A 20,675-nucleotide genomic window follows, 5' to 3' on the forward strand; every position below is an offset into this window, starting at 1 on the left:
AAAAAGTTACCTGATTATTTTCTGCCTAACGTGCCACCACAAGCTAACACAGTCTAGAAGTATTCTCACACAGATAATATCTCTTGATCTCTTCTACCACCCTCATATACTTACTGAAATTATCAGTAATGACCCTTTAATTGGAGAGGGGAGCCTCTCTGTTCCATACCTGTGATATATTATTTTCTTGGAAAGGTTCTCTTTTCCAAAGTCTCTAAGTTTAATACCACAGGTATGGTGTCTAATGATTGAGTTTTGAGATCACAAATTTATGCTTAGTATGCATGTTGAGATGTTTCCACAGTACTGATTGGCACTGAATAATATTGATTTGATAAATAATTTTATGTATAAAAAGGTGAATATTAATCCCTCATGTTAAACAAAATCAACTTATAATTTTAGATATCACAAAGAATATATATGAAATACTAATTGGGTGAAACAAAAATCTCCTTCAGGTGCTGCTGTACCAAGAGCTGACTGGAGATCCTACAGGGGAGTAAGAAAAAATGAATTTTCCATAACTGTGGTGACCTTTTCTCTCATTTCAGGAGCAGCCGAGAAAAGTTCCAAACATGGTGCAGAAGACAAAACACAGAATATTATTAGTGCTATGAAAGAAAGAATGAAGATTAGAGAGAAAAATAGACCAGAGGTGTTTGAAGTGATCCAGGAAATGTTTAATATTTCTAAAGAAGATTTTGTACAATATACAAAAGCAGCAAAACAAAGTGTTTTGGATGGAACATCCAAATGGTCAGCAAAAATAACTATCACAGGTAATTTTCTTCTGTTCTAAGAGCTCTTTCTTGCCTATTCCCCTGGTTCAGGAGCAAGATTTTTTTATAAGTAGATTTGGACTGTGTGTTCAATTGTATACTTGGTGCCTCTACAAACAGTTGAATTTTTAGGATGCCAACTGCAAGAGTCGAGTTTTAAGTTGCCAAAACCACTTTATATCCTACTGCTCTAGGAAGGAAGATGAGTAAAACCAGTGTATCTCCTCTACCTCCTACCAATATCTCCTGTGCTAATGATGAGCTTTTTGCTCCAACTGCGAGAGTTAAAGTTCACAAAAAAACAGGCTTTGAGTGATTAAACAAAACACTTGAGCATGCAATTCCAGATCCCAGTGGTTTGAAACTTATTATCCATTCACTTTGCTTGACTAGGGGTGTGTTTCGTTTTAGTGATGCTGATGTTGCATAATTCTGCTCACTCTGAACATATTCCAGATGGCTTCCAACTGCATTAGCCTGGTTGCTCATGAAGATTTCCAGCTCTGACTTTGCCATTTCAGTTTTTGAATTAAAACCTCAGCATAAACAGAGGCTATTCTGAAGGTTGAGAAGTGGTGCATGAAACTCTAAAGAATAATTGTGGAATTTTGGGACTGTCACCAAGCACTAGGGGCATGTTTAATTCATATGTTTATTTTTAATTCTACTTCTAAAGGATACTGAAGGCTGTCTTGTGTTCAGGCCAGTATAATACATACAATTTAATCCTTGAAGACTTTTTGCTAGGCTGTCCCTTAATTCTACTGCATAAATAGGAAAGGGATGCTTCCTTGCCTTCTAAAAGTTTCCATGTGGGTTTAGAGTGAATGGTGAAGACAAAATGTTATTTCAGTCCTAAGAGTGCTTTCAGAAATTGGATGTGTTAAAGAATGGCAGAATTTTACTTCTTCCTCTGAAGTCAGCACATACAACTGAACCCACACCGAGAGCTGATCTGCAGAGCAAGGTGCCATTTTTAGGTAATCATTCTCCTGAGCACGCCAAGGGAGCTTCATTATCCAAAATGATTGACATTAGAGAATGTTAACTAAATGTTACCACTGAGATGATTTCAATAATATGTGCAAAATAACAAAGCCAACTGCTGCTGGATGGTAAGAGCCAGAGCAAGCATTTTAGCTGCAGTTCTCTGGCTTTGGTAGGCTGCTTTTTGACAGTTCTTTCTCCTGAGATTTCCACTTACATGAATTATGGTGGAAAATCAAATTCTATGTATTTATATTTGTCACTAAATTCATATCTATTAGCTATACACCCACATTAACTCTCATAAAGGATAGCAAAAACATAAAGACTTGATTATAATTAATCTGAACTGTCACCCTTTCTGTGGTAGTATAAAAAATATTATAAAAATCATGTTTCAGCTCTTAAAAGAACAAATGACAAATGATAGCCATGCCCATCATGTTTAGTTCCATAAACCACAGGGCATATTTTTTATATTATTGGAGGTTTTCCTTTGGAAATGTTGGATCTTTGAAGAAATTCTGGAAATTTTTTTTTTTTTGGGGGGGGGGGGCAGGGAATTTTAGTGAACCATCAGACTCAAGACAAGTTATACAACAATTCCTTGCAATTTTGATTAAACCAAAGTTTGAGAAAAGTATTTGAATTATGCATGAAAAGTATTTGTTTGGTGCTCAGTAGTGAATCTTTATATTTATTACGCTATTAAACTATATTTTAAGATATGATACAGTCTAGAAGGGTAGTTAGACAAGCCTTGTCAGTCTCCAGAGTTACAGACATTGGGAAAATAGTGCAGAAACCTTTCCTTCACAAACCCTCACTTTGAGGCCTTTGTTTCCTGTTGCTGTTGTCACTCTCATTTACTCCTTGGCAATAAAGGCTATGAGGGCTAAAGCACATTTCTCTCCTTTTGTCGCAGTTCTTTGTGCTCAGGGCTTACAGGCTAAGGACAAAACTGGCTCAAGTGACCCTTATGTTACAGTGCAAGTTGGCAAAAACAAGCGAAGAACAAAAACTATTTTTGGAAACTTGAATCCAGTATGGGATGAAAAATTCTATTTGTAAGTATAGAAAATGCTGTTATTTTTTTTTTTTTAAATCTGCATTTGGGTAATATAACTCTACCAAGTGAAATATTAGCTAATTTGAAGATATGTCTGTATGTTTTGTCTGTACTATGCATTTTCACAGCAAATTAGCAAGTTCTAAATGGAGAGAGCATTGAAATTTATTGTGGCTTTATCTGATAGTGATCGTGCAGCTTATAATTAAGTCATCTTTGGGATCTGTTGGTGGTGTCTAATTGGTCTTATCTTTAAGAGAACATAAGTAACAGTTTTCATGCTTCAGCCTTACACACCAATTATTGTCATTAGAAATGCTTTCCTATGTGTCAGACACTGACCGTGCAAGGTAAATGTGTTTTTATTTGACACTGTGATTCTCTGAGGTGTGACTGGGGAGTTCAGTAGTTACTGGTGTGCTCCAGGCACAGGGTTGGTGTGTTTGTAATGTCCATACTTTTAGAATACTGAGTATTGTCCAAAAGTCAGATGTGGAGGATATGGTACAATGGCATTGTTTAGTGTATTCTCATATTTCTTTCCTCCTGTAAAGCGGGGAAAAAGTTGTCTCTGTTCCTATCTACATAAACTGTGCAAGCAATTTCTGTGAGGGTTCAGGCATTTGAAATAGAGCCCTGTTTCCTTTGAGAAGGGGCAATGTCATAAGGTTACCTTCTTATTATCTAGGACTTGCCTGGTTTTTGACCAAAACCTGCTACCTCACTGAGGAGAAGGTTATTGTTTCAGTAGAGTTTGAAAGGGTTTTGGTCCAAGATGCTCCTTCTATTTGTCTGGAAAAGGTACTAGAAAATCCAGCTGAATTAAACAATGAATGCTATTCCTTTCACAGTTCCAAACACTTGTACTAGAATGTACTTGTACTAGAAATGAATAAGTATTTCAGAGAAAACAGACACCTAGAAACTTTTTACGAGCTTCCTCTCTCCAGGAAGCATTTTCTTTTTGAGTTAACTGTGTTACTCTGGTAACAGTTGAAGTGTCATCCATCACTGAATGTCTTTGAGTGACCTAAAGTAGGAGATTAATTGCTTTCTTGCATTTTAATTGTAGGGATTGTGTAATGTTAAAAATTGGATGAGTAATTCAGCAAATTTTGTAGGAATTTTGTTGAATGTAGTTTCTCAAAGATGTGAGCAGGGCTACAATAAAATCCCTGGAAACTTGAAAATATGTTAATCTTTTTTTCTTTTCTTTTTTTTTTTTTCCCAGCACTAAATATTATCATTATCTGCTGCCCTAGGAATAAAATTTATACCCCCCTCCCAAACCTTACCATAGCATGAACCTCCTGAGCAACTGTCTTGCACTAAATACATTTTCCAACCTTTTTTATAGTACATGTGCTTTCTGAAATAATCTCCCTGACGGATTTAATGTTTTGGATTTCAACTGCAAAAGTATAGGAGAAATTCTAAATTGTATTAAATAAACTATAAATGTTTAACCAGAAGATTAAATCTAAAGTAGATCAATACAACTATTTAATTGACTCAGGAAATATTATCTAAATTAGGCTCTATTAGCAGTAATTGATATTTAAATCTTGTTTAAAATCTAATATTAACAATCATTATAACTTTTAAATTATAAAATGCAAAAATAAGATGTCTCAAAAATCTTACAGTCTTATACTTACTTATACCAAAACATGTTTTTAAATCTTCCCATCTGTTCCAAAACAAGGACTTGGAAAAAACATTGGCTCCCCTCTGTGCATTTGCTCTGCCATACCACATGGAGTGAGGGCAGTGCTCTAGTTCATAGAACCACACTTAACCCAGATATGATTGTATGGTAACAGTGAGAGAATGTTTCTAACAAAATGTAGTCTGACCCTCTGCTAAAAGGCCATGGGCCACTGGCATAGATTTTAACAGGGTACCTCATGAAGCATAAATAAAATAGAGCTTTTTGGTGCACAAGGTAGAGAAGTAAATAGGCCAGCAGATGTTCATTTAATGAATGCAACATAGGTGCTAAGGGCTTTGATCCTTTCTCCTGGTATTATTAGAAATGAGATAACAGAGAAGTTTTGGGGGCTTTTTCAATGAAACGTCAGAGATAGGGGAGTTTCTGTCAATGCTAGAGCAGAGGAAGAGTCCTGCAGCTGTCACCTTCTTTTTCTGGTTGAGTGTGGTGTCAAGTACAGGAAAAAGGGACTGTATTTACTTTTTTTTTTTAATTACAGGAAGATATATTTTGACTGTATAGTTCTCAGCTATGTAGAAACCTTTAGATTGATGCATTATAATAAAAGTCTACTCTAATTCTTTTCCTGACTATTTTCAACAGTTGATTGCTAAAATACAGAGAAATCTGTTTTTTCTGACAGTGTTGTCTAGGCTAGCACCATGCTCAAATTGCCCTGCTGACTTTGCAGGTACCACATTTCCTCTGACAATTCAGAAATACCTCAGATACAATTGTATAATACAAAGGTCTTTAAAATAACTGGATGATTATTTTACATTATTTATTTTTCCTATTTTGGCTGCCACTAAGATGGCATAAGGGCTCTAATAAATACCTTCATTGGATTGATACTGCTACCTTCAGTGCATGAAAACATTTGTTCAAACTGATTTCAGTCATCCAGCTGTACATGTTCTTTCTTTAGAGTTACTTTAAGGCAGAGCACCCACACATTTATTTTGAAATAAATTATTAGTGGATTCATTTAAAGCAATATTTACTGTCAGTGGCCAAAAGAACTTTTTTTTCACCAAAGTCCCTTTCAGCTGTTATTTTATACACTCTTGATCAGCTGAACTGGTTTTTAAAAAACATGGTCTTCACTGTACCTAAAGATAACATGACTGGTTAACTGATTAAATGGTGCTCCATTTTCCAGTGATATCTCAACACAGTTTTGCCAGAATTGTTGAAATAGCTCAAGGATTGCCTCCTAAGCAAGAGTATATTACAAAGGCTTATATTACATAAAACAAATTGAGTAAAAAACCTACACATTAGTTTACTAGATTCATCCATTCTGAAAATTCTTCAATAATCAGCCAAGTTTCTGAGAGACATTCTGCTAATTAAAATAACTGTATCTCACAGCCTCAGCCCAAATCAAGAGAGCAGAACACCTCTAAGAAGCAATTGCAATGATAAATTGTGTGCTCAGTGATAATGTTTTTCAGAGTACAGCGTGCATGGTCTGAGTCTTTTTTTCAAACTGCTGTCAATCCAGATTAATTTTATACAACTCTTTTTTTGTTATGACAGAGTAAAATAATGCAAGAAAAAGCATAATTAGTCTCATTCTACTTTATCAGAAAGCATGGCCCGTGACAACACTGCTAAAGAATTGGGACTGTCCAGACTAGAGAAGAGACAAGTAGTGGAGGTAAGGATGTCTTTAAACACATCCTTTCTCCTGCAAAGAGGAAAGGAATAATCTATTTTCCATGCTTACTGTTATAGTAGAACAAGAAGTAACAGCCACAAATTACATTTAGAGAGGTTTAAACCACACTTCAGAATAGGTTTGCCAACAGTGGGGTTAATGAAGATCTGGGAGATTCCATGAGGGACCGTGGAACTGTCTGTGAACACCTAAGAACAAAGTGGAATGGTATGGATCTGATTCTGGCTTGCACTAATGGCAATAATAATAAACATGAGGGACAATAATAGCAATAAGTGGCTTCCTGAACTTGCTGGTGGTACCACAGTATCACTAAGTTGTCATTTTAACACTGGTAGCAGATCTCATAGAGGAGATGTACAATCAGGTCATGCCAGTGCATCTAATACTAAATTTACTTTGGGGTTCTGTTGTAAAGATACTTTATTATACAGCTTTATTACTCTAGCCCTTAGACTAAGCTGGAATTCCGTGAGGATTATTTCATGTCTGTGTGGCATTCTGGAAATGCAGAAGTAATGCAGTGTTGCCAGATTGTTGGTAAATTATTAAAACTGTCTCTTCTGTCTTGCATCTCTGGGTAGACTGCAGCTTCTCTAGTTTTCAGAAGTATCAGTACGTTCATTCTATGAGTACTAGAGAACAGTTCATTTCTCATCTTCCTGTATCACACTTCTGTGAATGCTTTTACTGAGCATATAAAGCACAGTGGCTAGAAGAGAAACACTGAAACTAGCATATGTTGTCTAGCCTTTAATTCCCTGGGCTGATTATCCTGGAGTAAACAAAAGTAGGAATTCCATCCAGAGCTTCTGGACAGATGTTAGCAGTGACTAAAGCAGAACATGCATGTCATTACATAGGGCTGCTTCTGAGTCTGGGCAGGTAAGTAGGATCATTCAGAGACAGCTCTGTAACTTCAGCAGGAAATCTCCCTGCAGTCACACTGCCACTGGGCAGGCCAGGAGGAAATGTTTGTTCATCCACTCTTCAGTACTTAAACACAAATCCATGCTATTTTTGTGATCTTGCACAGAAACATTACAAACATACAGCTGACTCTGTGCTGAAGTTTTGACACAAAGATGAACACGAGTTAACACATTGATTCTGCCAGGTCTCGCCATGTCTCACTAACCTAGAGATTAGTTTAAAGATTAAAGGAGAAAAGGATGTTGTGGACAACTGAGGATATCAGGGAACAGTACAGTCATCTTGACCATCTGAATAATTGTTTCTTAATCAGCTAAGTGTATATCAGACGGAAATTTGTGTTGTCTCAGGAGAATAAAAATATGCTTGTGCTGAAGTACACAGTGACTTTTTATATGCAGCATCTGCCAGAGAATCAAAGCAGGAATATGATTTCTATTTAAAGCACAGGTATGGTGATGAGGGTCACATAAATACCTCACCAGTGACAGATACACATCGCTACAGAAATCCCCTGTCTATTATTTCTGTTGGGTGCACAGCTAAATGCAATTCAGGACTTTAGCAATGTTACATAGTAACTGAGAGCTACATTTCAGGAGAATTTAATGGTTTCTGGGTTTAGCCTTGTTTCTTAAGGCAATGATGTTCATTTGATCCATCTCTATCTTCCTATATCTTTTGAATTTTGTGATCAGTCAGTCAGAGAAATTTCACAGAGTGCCAAATAGCATGTCTGTCATGTTCTTTGAAAATATGTGGTCGGAGAGAGCTGAGATCCTGACTGTCCTCAGTATGAGCTCACCCCATAACAGATACCAGGAGTTCACATGAAGAGGTAATTTATGAAAACTCCCACTATAAGAGGAGATTCAATAGGTGACTGTGGTTGGTAGGATGTCAGGGAAGCCAGTTTTAAGACAAAAGGAAACTGCATTTTATTAATTTTGCTAATCACAGAAAATGTGCATTTCAATTACCAGAATTATATACAAGTTAAAATCTGGAATACAGAGAGAAGGATTTCTGTGATTCTGAATGATGTCACAGTGTGGTAAAGGCTGTGCATGCCATTTTTAGTGTCTGATTGGCCTTGACAGTAATAATACCATTTACAGCACTTTATACTTTCAAAGCCCATTACCACCACTAATTAATTCTTAGAATACCCCTGAGGGGTGCTGCTTGGAAGATAAGTTGGAGTATTACTGTTTTAACACTGGAAACAGAGACATATCACTAAGCAGGGATAGTGTCTGGAATAGAATTTGAGTAAAAACTTAATCAAGTGTCAAAGTAAGGCCCTGCTGAAGATGAAAATTTGCTGCTATGCTTCAGAGTCATATTTAAAGGTAAACAAAGATATGTAATATATAAAATATTTCTGTAGCACTAGTGAATGGATATTAAAAACATCCTTCATATGGATGCATGGGTATGGAATGGATTTAACTGATGTCAGCTCTGTACAAGTCAAACATCAGCAGAAAGCTTTTCACTAACCCAAACCTCTGCAATCAGTGTTGGGATACTCCAGTAGAATGATCAAAAGCCCTCACCAGCGAATAGCAAACAGTCCTCATTGTGCATTATCAGAATAAGCAGTAATAGAGTTTCTTTTCAATCTCTGTGTACATAAATGCAGGGGGCAACTGGGAGTAAAAATTTTTATCCGCTGTGTACTCTGCAGATTGCAAGTGAAGCCACCTCATTCCCTCGTCCATGCAGCAGTTTCTTAAATCCACTTAACCCAGGAGGGGTTAGTAAGCCACTTCAATTTACAAGAACTTTTTTAGAACATGGCCTGGTCCCTACTCTTTCTCCTTACCAGGGAATGGAGGTCTTGAGAAACATTAATGTATCTTTTAAAAAAAGCAGCTTAATTTCCTGGGCTTTTCTGATTGCCTTTCTTTTTTTGCTGGGATGTTTGTGCATACTTCTTGGCTTTTTACAAAAGCTTCCTGACACACACTGGAGATATTCTTTAAATTTTTTCTTGCGTTTCGTATTATTCCAGACTACTGCTTTGGTAGTTCACTGTATGTACTACATGGTATTTCTAAGCAAACAAACCTGACCTAACTGTATCTTTCCTAAGATATTTGTTAAATAATAGCATGAAGAAATATGAATCTCAAATTGAAAATTTTAATGAGCAGTTATTGACATTCCTAAATACAGCCTCTATGTATATATAATTCAATCAAGTTATTCTGTTTATATATAGTAATTCTCATCTATATAGTAATTTTAGTTTTGTCCTTGGCAATCTGGGATGGCCTTTTATTCCTCTGGATGTTGCAGTTTGTGCTTTGACATTTGGTGCAGTTAAGCAAGTGTGTGGAGATTGAATTTAATGAATTAGACAGCAGTAAAGAGTAAGATAGTTTATATATAAACTCATATTTTGTGTTTTATTTTTTTTTTCCAGTGAATGTCATAACTCTACAGACAGAATAAAAGTAAGAGTATGGGATGAAGATGATGATATCAAATCTAGAGTAAAACAGCATTTCAAAAAGGAATCAGATGACTTCCTCGGGCAAACAATCATTGAAGTAAGAACACTGAGTGGAGAAATGGATGTATGGTATAATTTAGGTATGATTCTTACTGACTTTTCCAGACAAATTTAGTTAGAGTCTTACTGTCTTTAACTTTGTGACTTCAAAATATGTAGCTTTGGTACCAATGTATGACTTCTAAAATATCAAACATTACAGGTTGATTTAAAAATGAAAACTAGAACCCTCACTGCCCCCTGTGTCACTGGCAGGGAAAGAGTAGAGAAAATCAGGATTGAAGTAAACCTGTGAAGAAGGGATGGGTGAGGGGAAGGTGTGTTTTATGATCTGGGTTTATTTTTCATTATCCTACTCTGATGTCACTGCTAACAAATTGATTTTCACCTAAGTTGAGCCTGGTTTTGGCCATGGAAGTAATTGGTGAGTGATCTGCTTCCCATCCTTCTCTTGACCCATGAGACTTTCATGAGATTTTCTACCCCCTGTCCAGCAGAGGAAGGGAGGTGATAGACCTACCAGAATCAACACATCATACCAGGTTGTTGGTAAAGTCTTCATAACTAAAGGAAAATAACAATACTTAATACAGCTATCAGGCAGAAAATTCAAGTAATTTCAGTTGAAAAGCAGAAAGTAGTAAATAAATAGCTGCGCAGCCTTGTTTGAATACGGCAGATAAAATAAGATTTTTACTTCATAGTTAGATATTCTATTTTGTGGACTGAACATGAGGAACTAAAAAACTTGAACTAAAAAACTTAAACTTAAAAACTAAAAAAAATTCTTGTCTTCAACCGCAGGACTTCCTGGCTTTAAAAAGATTAAACCTGAATGATTTATGAAAGCTTTTCATATGACATACATGTGCTCTTGGCAGTTACTAATGTATTCTTTTTCCACTCTTCAGAAAAGCGAACAGATAAATCGGCTGTCTCTGGTGCCATTAGACTGAAAATCAATGTTGAAATTGAAGGAGAGGAGAAAGTTGCTCCCTATCATGTGCAGTACACCTGTCTACATGAGGTATGTTGGAGAAATTATAGTATACAGTATAGAAATTACTGTTCAGTTGTTGCACAGATAAGGAAAAAAGTCTACAAAACGTTAGAACACTGAAACAAATAACTGCTGCTGTACTTCAAGACAACTTTATTTTGGATTTCCCATTCTGTATTGCTCAGGAAGTATCAGGTTAAGAGGCAAGGGCAGAATAATATAAGACCAACAAAGAGATTGTTCCTGCCAAGAGGTGCTAGAAAGAGGTTGAGCCAGATAAACTCTCCTTCTACTGTTTTTGGTTTAGCACTTTGATATATGATTGCTAACATCAGAAATATACAAACATTTCTATATATATTACAGAAGTATACTGTAAAAGAGTACCTCTGTTTTACAGTAATTCATATTTTGGAGAGTGAGAAAAAGGAGAGTAAGACAAAGATATTATAATATCTAATTTTCCTTTCATCTGGTTTGCTTTTGTCAACATTGAAAAAAATCACTGATAAATAGGTGTGTATTCTGAAAGATTTTCCTTGTAATTGATTACCCTTCCTTCAAATAGTTATCCATGTAGAAATTCTATTCTGGAAATAAAAGTAGTTTCTGAAAGCTGATAACTAAGATATGTCTGAAAGTTCACCACTAGCATGTGACCACAAAAACCATTGTTCACCACTTGTAAAATGAGATCTTTAGGGCATTTGTGCTGATAGATTTTGACCTGAAATTGCAAATGTTGGACCTATGAAGTAAATGATAATATTCAATGCTGTAAGATAATACAAGAGACAGTTATGAGCTGATTAGCAAAACTGAAAGTATTTTGAAGTTTTAGGGGTTTTTTTCAGTCACTGAAAATAGGAAATAAAATGTGTTGGATTTTGTAGATTCATATGGAGTTGTGGATTTTGTGGATACATATGGAGCTAGGCAATCTGAGAAGCATTCAATGCCATGAATGTCAAATCCTAGCTTTGCTCCCAAGGGTGCTAAATCCAAGCTTTATTGCACACCTTGCACAACTTGCGGGGCACCTACAGTATTTCTGTTAGCTCCCCGTAACTTAAGAACTTAAATAATAAATTTGAAATTTATTGGTCACAGATAAAATTCAAATTGAAACGCTCTGTAATAAGTATTACAACATCACTATTTCATTCATTAACAAGGGCATATAACAGAGAAGTTTCTGCACTATTTTATGTTGCAGTCCTTCTGTGCCAGTAAACAGACAGGACTTTATATCAAGGAGATACAATGTGCTAAATCACAAGTCTGTTGACTAGTTTGAGGCAGTCTTTGGAAAAATAAACAATTAATAAATGGACTAACACTTAACGTATTGATGTTAATATATGTAGGATGTATTTTTTTGAATGCTTCTTGACAGCCAAAATTTCATGTCCAGAACATTTTTTACCTTTAGAATCTGTTCCATTACTTGACGGAAGTTAAGTCTAACGGTGTGGTGAAGATCCCTGAAGTGAAGGGCGATGAGGCCTGGAAGGTGTACTTCGATGATGCTGCCCAAGAAATTGTGGATGAGTTTGCAATGCGCTACGGAATTGAATATATTTATCAAGCTATGACGTAAGTATTATCATGGTTGGCTTTCTGCTTTGCTGTCAACAGTGTCTTTGAGGGAATTTCAAGCCTCTGTGATTTCATTCACAGTTTCTCTTCCATTCCTGACTTAAAATTCTTATCATTTTTGTACATCTGATTCTCATTGAAGTGCTTCTCATCTGAAGTGGCTTTAAAATATAAGCATTTTATAAGCTGTGACTGGTATTACTGCTAATGCATTCCTTAATCCTTACAATACTGATATATAGCACAGTTCAGAAATACTTCTAATGTTCCAGATGCAACAGGACCAGGGTTTTACAAGCTCTCTACTCTTTCCTAGGACTACAGAGCAGAAATGGCTATAGTGGGTTTCCATAGTATATGTAAATAATTAGTGCAAACCATTTTTAACAGTACTGAGACCTATTTCTACATCATCCATTCTGAAGTAGCTTTCTGAACACCTTAGAACACAGCCCCATAAAGCTCAGAGGCCTGGAGACATGAGAAATCTATCATGTGTTCTCAATTTATCCAGCAAAATGTTTTCTGGTGAAAAGGACTATATTCTGCTGGAACTGTAGAAAAGCAGGGGACTCCAAATGAGTTCTCTAAATAAAAAATACAGATTTTTCTCATAGAAACCTGATATTGTGGAATTTTTAATCAGAACATCTCTCATTTTTTTGCATTTCTTTATGTCCTGAAGAGTCTTCTAGTAAGTATGAAAGTACATACAAATCTGAAGTTTTATTGCAGAAAAATATTGAAAATATTGAAGTTTTATTTTATTGTATTTTAATGACACCACCTGCTATTGCAATGAGCTTGTCTTTCACTTAATGTAGCTGTCTGTGAATTATTGTATTGTTCATCTAATAGAAGAGCAGGGAATGTATTTTGTACTACATGAATTTTTAATGATCTTTCTTCAAGAATTAATGAAACTTGAGATTCCTTCTTTTTTATATTTAAACTACATATGAAAGAATTCATGTGTTGACTTTCATGTGTATTTATGTTTCTGTGTTTAGTTTCTCTGTAACTCTGTATGATTGTTGTCATTTATTAACTTATCCCGGTACTGTAGTTTTATAACTTGATTTAAAATGGCATGGCATTTTTTCCAAAATGTTAGTGATAGAGTTATTCCTGCTGTGTGTGTCAAAATGAATTTGAGGTTTGAGAAGAAGTTAGTTGTTAAGAGTTATTAATGCCAAAGGAAGCCTGTCATGGCAATTTGCATAAAAAATAAAGGGCTGATTTAGCATTAGTTTTGCCTTAACTGTAGCTTCAGTAGTTGATTATTTCAATATAACATGACTATATTTTTGAAAGATAACCTTAACTGTAAAATTATTTTGAATTATGTTTTTCTTCATCTTTTGATGTATTCATGTACTGCAAAATTTCCCAGAAAAAGTTTGAAACTAGTTTCAGAAATTCAGATGTTGCAAAAGTCATTGCAAAAATAGCAACGTAACTGATGTGAGTATATAAAATTTTGTACTTAAAAGTGGAAGAAATTGACAGGTTATATTTTTATATAAAGAGGATACTTTCTTTTTATCTCAGTAAATAACACGATGTACAGATATTCATGAAAAGTAAGAAAATTTCTAACATGGAGCTGGGCAATTACTCCAACACTTTTTTCAGGAGTCTTTACTCAAAAATTCTAACCAAGTAATTTCATGTTAATTGACCTATTTTGCCTTGTCCTCTTTTTGTTCTTGATTTCTTCTATACATTTTCCCCCAAATTTTCTTCATGTTCTTGACTGCAAACCTGGTATCTGAAGGCAAATGTAATGAGAAAGCAAATTCAATATCTGTAGTCACAACAAATAAAAGTTAAGATTTTGTGGCCCGCATACCCACATCCTTTTATATTTTAAAATGTTGCATATCAATAATGAGCACTGCCTTTTTGAGGAGACATCCCCAGCCTGTTTAAGTTAGGAATAAAATTAGTGATTAATGCAATCTCAAGTAATACTTGACCAAGAATAGATATTCATATACGTTGTTTTGCTGATTCATCTGCAGACACCTCTCAGAGAATTCAGACTTTGGAGAGAAGAGTAGTGAAGACACTAAGTATATCTGTCATGAGGAATTTTCTTTTGGACTATTATCAGCTGGTTTTATTTCTTTTTATGAGATTACCTTTTTCTTCTGGAACAATTTTAGTGGCTGGAAGAAAATGTACGGCTTCTTGATTTGGAAAATAGCATTATCAGATTGCATTTGGTAACAAAGATCTCCTACTAAAACAAAAGCAATTTTCTACTATACAACAGAGAGAGAATTTGAATGTAATCACTTGGCCCAGAGGAATATTGTGTAAGCATTTTTTGCTTGAGAATCTAGTTGCAGAGTACTTCTACTGCATGTCTCATGGTAACATTGGAAATTAAAATGTTTGTGTTTGTAAATGCAAAACTGACTAAGCTTTAATACCCCGGGATCCAGACCCCAGAGAGTGTCTGCACTTCATCAGGCTGCATGAGTTTTAGCATGCTGCTAATGAGGTGCTCTTCTTGCCTGAAAGTAATTTTTATTATTCATACTTGTTTTAAAGTTAGTTATTATAAAATATTTCAGTCCCACTTAATGATAGTCAGTCTCGGCCCTTTTAAGTGTGGATAGACGGCATATGCTGGAGTAGGAACATATGCTTGTCTGTGTTTCTACATACCATAAACCTGATTAAGTACCCCTGTCTAAAGTGATTGGGCAGCCTGTTCCACTACAGCAATAAACAATTCCACTTGTCTATCATTTCTGGTTCATTATGGTGGCTTTATCATTTATGATCCCTTAATAAACCCCGGAGATTTCCTTCAGGCCCTCAATATTTACTTATATCTATTCCTTTAGAGCACAGAAATAATATTTGAAAAATTTAGTCTTGATTTTCTAAATACAGTGAAAATACTCATACTGGGATGAGGGAATCAGCCCAGGAGATATCTCACAGGTGACAGACCTGTCTGTTCTAGTCATTGTCCCCAGTGAGACCTTTCTCACCAAGCTTAGAAAGAGAATGAATTCAGGTGTGGTTGCACATTTTGCTGGAGATAGGAACAGCTCCATATTTTTATGAAATAAATGTAGACACTTTTTCCCTAAAGATGCTGACTTAGAAGGGGTGTTTTACTCTCAAGATACAGATTACAACTGCACAGTTCCTGAGCAAGGAAATCTGCTTCAAGTTACCAAATGTGGAATTAATGTGCATAGAAAAACAGCCATCAATCCAAACCAAAATACTACAAAAAGACAGATTCCGTTGCAGTAATTGCAGCTCTTTGAAGTTTTGACTGTATAGGTTACATAACCCACTCTTCTTTCCTATGATTATTTTATTCTTCCACTCCTCATGGAGTCTGTATTAGGAAAAGAAAAGTGAGACAATTACAGCCATTCTTACATGGTTCAGATGAGATTTTTTTTTTTATTTTTGTGATGAATAGCAGCCAGGCAGACACTGTTAACCACACAACTGATACGTGTAACTCCCAGAAGTACAAGCATGGATGTGCGAGATGATAGGAGGAAAAATAAGTATCAGAGAAAAGAGGAAGAAAAAGTAGAAAAACAGCACAGTGATGCAGCTGGCCTTTATTTAGATGACTGTGGTGACTGATGGGAGTTTATGCTGTAAATTCAGTTTCTAGAAGGAGTCATACTGGAATCATACTTTCTTTACCTACATATATTAACCCACACTGCAGTGAAGAAAAAGTAACTTTTTTCATGTCATTCATCTTTCAGCATAATTTATTTTTCTTCAGAAGGCAAAAATCTGAGCACGTATTGAAACCGTGTTTGACTAGACACTGAAATTACACATAATATTAGCAACCTGAATTTATTGTGTAATAGAGTCAAGTGCAATAAAAGCTCTATTAAGACCTTTATTTCTTACTGGCAAGAGTCACCACAGGTAGAACCTAATGATTCTCAATCAGCAACATAGCTCTCATTCCAGCAGGTTAATGGGCACTAACTATGTCATCTTGTTCTCCTGCTAGTTTTCAATTAATGTGGCAGCATAACAAAAAGCACAAAAATCGCCCATTAAACTAATTTTTTATTGATAGCCTTTGCTTACTGATGAGTACAGCACATGAATTGGACTTCTTTCTTCGTTAATTCATGCTAGCAGAAATATTGGAAGGATCCCAGGCACTCTCTGTTGGTCAGGAAATTGCATAGTAAGAAAGTTGGAGCAAGCAGACCTGGTTTCAGACACCACTGTAGCTTAGGCAGTGCAACCTTGCTCTAAAATCTGTGAGACTTAGCAATGGTTGCTGTGACATCATGTGCCCATAGAAATTGTTAATAACTCAAGCTGTTGGCTGCTGTTTTCAAAGACTTGCAAAAACAAGGACAGGGGCTTAGATTTACTCATTGTAGCAAGCAGAAGGAATCCAGGTATCTTGCAGGTAGCTGATTACCTGGGTTATCAGCACTCTGAGTCATGACCCACATTGTGTACTTAATAGGTTCTGTGAACATTAAAGATTTTAATTATGTGATGGAGAGAAACAAAAATCTGTCACAGATGCTTTACCATCGTTTTCACTAAGCACATTACAGGTGAAACAGTGCAGCAGTACTATAAGGACATAAATTGTATCTATTGTTTTTAATTTTCCTTGTGAAAAATTGGTCTCGTTTGGGTCTGTTTTCAAGATAAGAATTCAGTCCAGGTCATGGGTAGCTCATTATGAAATGGTTAGTGGAACCTGCAGAGGTTGCCTTAAAATGTTGACCCAAACAATATTTCCATGGTCTGTCATGTTCCCTGAAGGCAATTGAGACTCAGTGATTCCTCTGCTGCTGACTGCTCCTTTTGCCTGCCTCCTCCCTCAGCAGAGAATACATTACAGGTATGACTCTAAGGCCCTCTAAGGGGTTATTAATGCCTTTTGATCTCCAGATTGATGTTACTTGTGCACTAAGGACCTTTAAGTCCACTAAAAGACTTCTGGAAATTAAAGGTCATTAGTAAAAGTACTAAATATTTTGTCCATTTTTTGAAAACTGGTTCTGATCATCTCTACATTTATTTCCCAAATTTACTGATAGATAAGGAGATATTTCTATTAGCTTTAAAGGTAACCTTTATTAGTGAGATCCACCTGACATCACTATTGTATCTTATTACAAAGGAAAGTATTATTCTTCTACTTGACAAAAAACATGTGACATACAATGAAAGATTTTTCTGAGGGGTGGAGAGCTGTGTTCCTCTTTTGTTGAATTCACATTTCAGTCTTCAAGAGCACTTCTTGAAAATACTAGCAATGAATTAAAGTTTTGGTAACACTATTCCATGAGCCCATAGCTGGGAATGCTGGGTTCTGGTCCTGGCCGATGTGATTGGTTTCTGTCTGGTTTTGAGCAGTTTCTCTCAGTTATGTAAAATGCACATAATAACACTTAATGATTACCCCTACAGGAAAATAATCTTGAATTATGCCTGGAAAGATGACCCAGGCAGTGACAACAGTTAAGGGTATTTGGCTTAAGTTCAGCAGGAGGGTTCAACTGTACCTTGTGTTAATTTTTTTTTTTGGAAGGGCATTAGTGCCCAGGTGGTTCAGGCCCAGCACACTGCTCTGCCTTATGCTCCTGAGGAGGAACAGGAGAGAGGAGCCAGAGACTCCAGCTAAGAGGAGCATGTGGCAAAATCAGGACCTTCAGTCACACAGAGACCTGTTGGAGTTTCTTAATCCTCTTCTGTTTAACTCTACACCCATTTTTATCACCATCTTTTCCCAATCCCTCTTATTCTCTTTCCTATTTGTGTACATTTAGTCTTTATCCTTTTATCTCCCTCCCAGTCCTGCCTAATTATAAATTTTGAAATTAGGAATTTATGTTTGCCATGATGATGTTCACTCTCCTCATGGGTCAGATCTTTCATTCCTTTGTACTTCTCCTGTTTTGTTGTGTTATAAGCTCTTTGCATGCTACCAGCAGGCACCTCCTTTGTCATTAAATAAGTAAACAGTGTTGCTACTTTGCACCTCTGGTTTAGGCTGCTTCAGGTTTAACAGACTGATTACCTAAATTTTACTGGTCTGGATCAAAGTGGGACAGTTTTAGTTATGGCCTAATTCAAATCAAGGTGAAATTGTTAAGCTGCTTGAAGCGCCTTTCATTAATAATGTAATGTGAAATAAAAGCCACACTAAAATGATGGTTTGAGTCTTTTTGTTGGCAAGAATTAAATCTTCTACTATAGATCTCTGTGACTTTCCATGATGATGAGTTAGAGTTTGTTTTTTAGGTCTTCTTTAATAATGAATGTTTCACTTAATAGCAATTAAAATAGTTAAGTCATGTTTTTGTGTTTAGGATTAACAGAGTAAGAACTGAATGTGAATCTGATATTAGAAAACATCAGTGTGCAACAAGTGGTAATTATATCAAACATATCTGGGTTTTCTTCATATGCATCTGTACAATTTTCCATGAGGTAGCCTGAAAGTTACATCATTGGAGTTAGAAATAAATTACAATGGGAGAAGAAGAAGATGCCCTGACATCTTTAATAACTTTTGGTCTGTTTATATTGCAGGCACTTTTCCTGCCTCTCTTCTAAATACATGTGCCCTGGTGTTCCAGCAGTTATGAGTACGTTGTTGGCCAATATAAATGCTTTCTATGCTCATACAACGGCAGCAACAAATGTATCTGCCTCAGATCGCTTTGCTGCTACTAACTTTGGGGTAAGTAGATTTTCAATAGAGTTCTAGTCCTTTTTCTTTTCCTACTATATTCCATATTAACTTCTACATTGGATTTTTTCTTTTTAATTGCTCATTTTAAAGAGTAAAGGCTGTTGTTAACTTTTGAAAATGTTACCCTGAGTTTTTAAAATTGATTGTCACAAAAGCCAGGGAAAAAGTGCTGCTCAGCTCCTTGTGAGGCATAGAGGGTGAAAAGCACTGGCACATATTCACAGTACTAAAATCTCCAACAAACAAGTTTCTTTTTTATTGCAGTGGGCCTTGCAAACTGCTAACGTCATTAGACTAGATATTGGATGCATTTCCTTTCTTGGGCTGTGTCATCAGTGAACTCATGTTAACATAATTAATGTAGCCATAAATGCTGCTCTTCTCACAAAGATTCATAATAATGGACTTCCTAATTTTTGCTGAAATTTTTCCTGGTGTGCTGTCCAAGTCCTGGATTTAGGTGTCAGGAATTTTAGGAGGAATAGGCATTTCAGGATGTGGTAATATTTCTTTTGTTATTGCAATTTTATTTTTATTTTGTGGATAAGTATCTCACAGCATGGACTTCCTAGTCTTTGAACATGATAATAAATAAAAATACATTCACTCCTTATTCTGATTCCTTCACCTGCTCTCAGAGGAAATGAGAGCAGGAAGGCAGAGCAGTAATTCAAAGAGGTTGCCTTCATAGCTCTGGTATAACACATGATACAGAGTATAAATACAATCTTATGCTGAAAAATGCATTTATTCTTTCCTCTTTTTTTAGTAGGGCTTTTGTTTGTAGGGCTGATATCAAAGGTATATTTGATGCAACAGTTTTCATGAAATACCATTTATTGACCTGAAATAAAATATTAATAATAATTAAAATTTGTTAAATACAAATTAAAATTCTAAATGTCAAGTTTTATTTGTAGTGTTAGAAGCACTAGTATTCTTCTCCAGCATTAGAATAATAGAGGAATTATGAATTTTTGATTTTCAAGACAAAATTATGAACTTTTACATTTGGATGAGTAAACCAAGAATTACTTAATATCTTTGTTGAAACAAGTCCTCTCTTTCAATATTCAAGCTGTATTCGACCTTTGATGCAACTTTTGAAATTTGGAATGGTTTTTCTGGGTTTTTTATCCTTTTTTTCCATTTTTCCAATGACCAGAACTGCTTTTGTCCTCAGAATGGGCAGAGATTAAATCCTTTCTCTGATGTTAATGCCAGTTTGCCTTTGACGCAATTCCAATCCAATTCATAGTTCAACAGATGGATGGAAAAAGAGTAGTAGGCATCACTAATAGAGATTTGGAGCTCTTTTTTCAAACAATTGACTTATAGGAAAAATATTAGATTATTCTTCTCTCCTGGGTCAAAAGGCATTTGTTAGTGAATAGCTGCACATCATTCATCAGAAAGAGCATCTCAAATTCAAGTCCTCAGGCTACAGCTGGGAATGATTTGGCTGACTGAATATTTCAGTAGAGATTTATAACATGACAAAAAAGTTCTCTTTTGATTGATCCCTTAAGGGAACTGTGCCAAATTAGTGGGGTTTGGTGTAGGTTAGGACTCCACTGATGAGAGACAGTGCACAAAGACTCTATTTTCAAATTACTGATCATCACATTTGGAGGATGGTGCAGATAGAATCAG

General features: G+C 35.8%; 1 protein-coding gene across 1 annotated transcript in view; it reads left to right on the top strand.

Annotated features, from left to right (window-relative positions):
* UNC13C (unc-13 homolog C) overlaps positions 1–20,675 on the top strand; it is a 120,647-nt gene that overhangs the window by 37,210 nt on the left and 62,762 nt on the right. Inside the window, exons 7-12 of the mRNA XM_088062958.1 lie at positions 555–782; positions 2,695–2,836; positions 9,598–9,767; positions 10,599–10,714; positions 12,120–12,283; positions 18,860–19,010. Coding sequence (XP_087919084.1) covers positions 555–782; positions 2,695–2,836; positions 9,598–9,767; positions 10,599–10,714; positions 12,120–12,283; positions 18,860–19,010 — 971 coding nt within the window. The remainder of the gene's footprint in view (positions 1–554; positions 783–2,694; positions 2,837–9,597; positions 9,768–10,598; positions 10,715–12,119; positions 12,284–18,859; positions 19,011–20,675) is intronic.

The sequence above is a fragment of the Pseudopodoces humilis genome, chromosome 16, assembly GCF_049639895.1.
Source record: "Pseudopodoces humilis isolate 2021_Gansu_Grassland_sample_001 chromosome 16, ASM4963989v1, whole genome shotgun sequence".
Taxonomy (NCBI): Eukaryota; Metazoa; Chordata; class Aves; order Passeriformes; family Paridae; genus Pseudopodoces; species Pseudopodoces humilis.